At 36.0% G+C, this 5,111-nt stretch overlaps 1 protein-coding gene across 1 annotated transcript; it reads left to right on the forward strand.

Annotated features, from left to right (window-relative positions):
- The first annotated feature begins 472 nt into the window (after positions 1–472).
- Positions 473–1,749, forward strand: LOC121254012 (transcription factor PRE6-like). The gene is made up of 2 exons (XM_041153971.1): positions 473–1,067; positions 1,333–1,749. Exons 1-2 carry the CDS (start codon positions 936–938, stop codon positions 1,483–1,485), a joined length of 285 nt encoding a protein of 94 aa, XP_041009905.1. The 5' UTR covers positions 473–935; the 3' UTR covers positions 1,486–1,749.
- Positions 1,750–5,111: the final 3,362 nt, after the last annotated feature.

The raw sequence follows: 5,111 nt of genomic DNA on the forward strand, positions 1-5,111 counted from the left end.
GTGATGATCTCTACACCTTCCCTATTTTAGGTAATAAGACATCTATAATTCTTTTTAAAGTTGGTTAATAAAAGACTTTATTAAAAATTATTCTTTTAATAAAATTGATTTCATATAAGTACTCTTTATTTGAAATAAAGTTTATAAGATAATTTATAAAAGAATTGTAAGCTTATTTTAGTTAGATAAATGATATTTATGGTCTTAAGGTTTGTAAGTAAAGGTAAAAATATTTATAATTAATATGAAAAAATTATTTTTTTAATAATAAATCTTATTTATTTTAAAAGAAAAATACGAGACTTGTCTACCGACTATATCTGTCATTACTGAGTTAACAATGTAAAAAATTAAATAATTCAAATGACAGGAAATGGTAAGATAACATGGGCTTGTGTGCTGATGCTGACACAAAGAGGACCCGCGTCGTTGGCCGATAAACAAGCACATCTTCCTTAACCCACTTGAACTCTTAACCCCAGTTTGGGGACACGCTCAGAATCGAGGGTATGGGGGGTGGGTATCTGACTCTCTCTCTCTCTCTACACCGTCAGACAGGTCCTTCTCTCTCCCGGGCGCGCGCGCACACACTACACACACGACCCTATTTAACAAGCACCGTAGCCCACCGCTTTTTCCCATGCACTTGTCTTCTTCACCCCCAACACCACTTCTCTAGTTCTTTTTTTGTTCATGGCTCCCATATCTCTCTGTCTATAGCTTAACCTGATCAAATACTTGCTCTATTCCCTCCTCTTTTTAAGTTCCCTCCCTCGTGTATGATCTCTCCCTACTGATCCCTTCATTATACGCATCTCTTCCTTCAAGATAACGTAGTTTTCTAACTTTCTCTGACGAAGCCCCTCACCGTTTGTCTTTCTAAGCCAATTCCCTCTCCTTATCTTTAATCTATTTCTGACACCCCAACCCTAACAATGTCTAGCAGAAGATCCAGTTCCAGGCAGCAGTCAGGTGTTTCCAGGAATATCACTGATGACCAGATCACCGATCTTGTTTCTAAGTTACAACAACTCATCCCTGAGATCCGCAATAGGCGCTCCGACAAGGTATATATCGTTTCTCTCTCTCCCTGATCTCTCTCTCTTTCACGTGTGGACTTCATTTGCTTTGGTAGATAAGTCACCTCACAGCCTCCACTTATTCTCTGTCCACAACTTGAGGTGTGGACCGGCACAACAATTGTTATCTAGAGGCCAGAACTCATGATCTCTTGCTTATATAGAAGAAATATATGTATATATAATAATATTAATTGTCTGTGAAAATCGATCCCTGTTTGCTAACCAGAAAGCTTAAATATTCGGCGGGCAGGTCTCGGCTTCCAAGGTCTTGCAGGAGACTTGCAACTATATTCGAAGCTTACACAGAGAGGTGGACGGCCTTAGCGACCGCTTGTCCGACCTTTTGGCAACAACAGACACTGATAGCGCTCAAGCGGCCATTATCAGGAGTTTACTTATGTAATATATAGCTAGCTAGAGATCGTTATCACTTTCTGCATGTGCTTTGTGCGTACGTTCTTAAGCTATCTAAATTTCTTCTTCCATATATATAGCTAGCTAGGGATCATCGGGCACTGGGCCGCAGCACAAAGGGTCAACATGACGGGCTCCGTGGTATCCCTTAATTTTCAAACGTAATGTAGTAATTATTAACTAATCATATAATAAAAAGACTTCTAGAGTACTACTCATTTTTTGAGTGGCTCTAAAGCTCTTTTTGTATCTAGAATCAAGCAGCTGTGCGTGAATGTCTTCTTTTGCTACTATAAGCGTGTGGAGATTTTCATTATCTTTTGCCAGTGAACAAGCTTGAACAGGAGTGAAACTAGGATTTGATGTATAGGAGATGTTTAGTAAAGTGTGTCATATGTAAGGATAAACAATAATTAAAATTTAAGGTAACAAAGTGTATCACTGATATTTAATATTAATCATATAAGGTTCTTATCTAAGGACAAACTAAATTATGAAAACTACCTATCTAAACTTCTCACTTGAACTTTATCAGAATCAAGTGAACGATAAAAATTAAGATACAAATAGTTATGTAAGATTTTTTTGAAGCAAACGATAAAAATTAAGTAAATAAAGATAAACTTTTTTGTTGAATCTAAGATTGAATATTGTAAAATCTATATAATATTGATAGAAATAGCTATGTAAGATTTGTTGCATTCACTTATAATTGTTAACTCGATGGTAGTATATATGTATTTATTAACAAAACTAATCCAAACAAGCTAACTAGTGGAAAACTTGAAAGGAAAATTGCAAATAAATAAGAAAAATAGGTTGTAAATTTACCAAATAACTTAAAAAAAGAAATCAAGATATTTTCTTGCCTCTTATGAGATGTTAAAAAAAATGAGAATTGTGATTTTATTAATGACAAAAAATAGGTGCAAATATGAAAAAAATATTAAAAAATTAAAAAAAACCTACACAACTAAGTACTAAATAAGATTTTTGAAAATATTTTAAGGGGACAAATTATCTTTATATCAAGATATCTTAAAAAAACCATATACTAAAGCATGTTTTTGAAAATAATCGCCCCCCAACTATCAACGTAGGTCCGCCCTTGCTCATGAACCTTGATGATGACATTGTCTAGCTAGCTAACAACTTGATAGACGGTCCTGATTTTATGTTGCATATGTTTCCGTCACTACTATAACTCATGAAACATGTCCACCACGATCAATGATGGTACGTCTACTTCATCTAATCTTTCAATAATAATACATATGAAAAAAATTACGTTGCCCACCAATTTTTACCGTTTTACTTGATCATTCGGGAAAAAGAAATTATTTTTATTTTTTTACTTAATGATTAATGAATTGATTTTAAGTGTATTGACGTATTTTTCTTATTCTTTTAAAAAATATTTAAATATATTAAAAAAATGTAAATAAAAAAATTATAAAAACAACTAGCGGTCAAAGTGAGCGAATTACTACTCTAGGTGACTCAATACATATATATTTGAGTGAACAAGATGAAGTAATTAAATGGATTTTCCCCCACTCCTCATACACGTCGAGATCTTCAAATATGTTCGAAAAAGAATGCTAAGGGGGCCGGAGGGCAGGGAGTGAGACGTATAGAGTCTCAGTCGTCTAATTATAATAAGAAAAATCTAATTGTAAGCGATTTTGTGCACTAATACGCACACTCATTTAATATGATTGGTCAACAAGTAGATTTTATTGAAAACAATGCTAATTTGAATTTAGAATATGAAGACAACAACATTAGTATGCAGATTGGTTCGCAAACTTACTTGTATATAGCAAAACTCATTATAATATGCTTTTGCCCTGTCCTAGCTGTGGGGCAGTTTTTAGTACCTATGAATTAGGAGCCGGAGAAGCTGGGGAGAAAGGCAACACAGAGAATTCACTCCTGAGTTACTTTCAATTCATGTTCTCTCAAAAGATTTTGTTAGGTCCATATTAATTATTGGGACCTAGTTGTTGCTATATATTGTCGAGTTTCTGAGTTTTAGACCAGTGAAACTCCTTGAGTAATGAAGTGGAACACATACATTGGGAAATTGGAATCCATGTCTCTGCATGCATGCCTTATTCGTTAATGTCTCTCATCACCCGTTTGATGCCTTCATTCTTCGATGCAAGTAATTATAACTATGTATGAACTAGGTAACCAACTTGTTCCCCGATCAATTAAGTACATACACTTTGGTTAATGAATACTCTTTTGCCGTGTTTCTCAAGGCAAGGCATATTATGATCATATGCAAGCTGGGCCGGGGTCAACTTCAAACCCTTTATTTTCGTCAAACCTCGCAAATCGGTGCATTTTGAAATTTGGAGATAATATTGGACAAATTGATCTGCTCGTGTCGATAATTCAAATAGCTATGATTATCAGGAGGCGCATGCTGAAAGATATTTTGGTGCCTAATTGCATGTGGATGGTCATCTTATCCTCAAATCACAATTAGTAGAGAAGAAATAAAAGGTCATGTTTCTATAATCGAAAAGGAATGGAAACTCTAAGTTGAGTAGTTTACCATGTTTCAAATTAAATCTAACGAGGTTATCTCTACTAATAAGTATTAGTTTGTTTCTCACACTTGTCGATGGAGACTCGAATTTCTTGATTGCATTGAGACACCTGAGAACCTATATTGAGTACTGTTAGAGGAGAATCCATTAGAGAAGAATCCGGAGACAACAACAATAGCAATTTGCTGCCACTTGTGCTGCCTTCAACTGCAGCAACGTCTTCCACGTCTGCTGCCTCTTCTCAGCCATCCTTGCCTGTGATGGCATCAGAAGTCATACCTCCACCACCTCCTTCAACCTCCCAACCGACTTCCTCTACACACCCAATAATTACTCGTGCAAAGGACTGTATTCTTAAGTCTCGCACTATTCATTCGTTAATTGCGTTGTTAGCTCGTCAATGGTTTTAGGTACATCTTGCCATTAAAGAGCTACGCCGATTTAAATCAACTATAAAACATCTAGAATGACTCTTAGCCATGGATGTTGAAATTACTGCACATAAGCAAAATAACACTTGGCGCTTGGTATCTCGTCCTTCTGATCATAATATTGATGGCTGCTGGTGGATATTCAAAACAAAACTTCGAGCAAATGGAACTATCGAGCGTCACAAAGCTGGCCTTGTTGCACAACGATTTTCTCATAAGCATGACATTGATTTTGAAGAGACTTTTAGTCCAGTTGTTCACCCTGCTACTATTCATATTATCTTATCTCTTGCCGCCATGCATGGTTCGCATCTTCATCAGCTTGACGTAAGAAATGCGTTTCTCCATGGCTTTCTTTCAGAGGAAGTCTATATGGAACAACCCTTAGGTTATATTGACCCACAATTACCAAATCATGTTTGTCGTTTGCAGCGTGCCCTTTATGGCCTAAAACAAGCTCCAAGGGCTTGGTTTCAATGTTTTAGCAATGTTTTGCTTGGTTTTGGGTTTCTTGCGAGCCATGCAGATTCGTCTCTCTTTGTCTATCACTGTCAACATGGTGTTATTTATCTCTTTTTGTACATTGACGATATGATTATTACTAGCAATAGTCCAACCATGCT

This window comes from Juglans microcarpa x Juglans regia, chromosome 3D (genome assembly GCF_004785595.1).
Source record: "Juglans microcarpa x Juglans regia isolate MS1-56 chromosome 3D, Jm3101_v1.0, whole genome shotgun sequence".
NCBI lineage: Eukaryota > Viridiplantae > Streptophyta > Magnoliopsida > Fagales > Juglandaceae > Juglans > Juglans microcarpa x Juglans regia.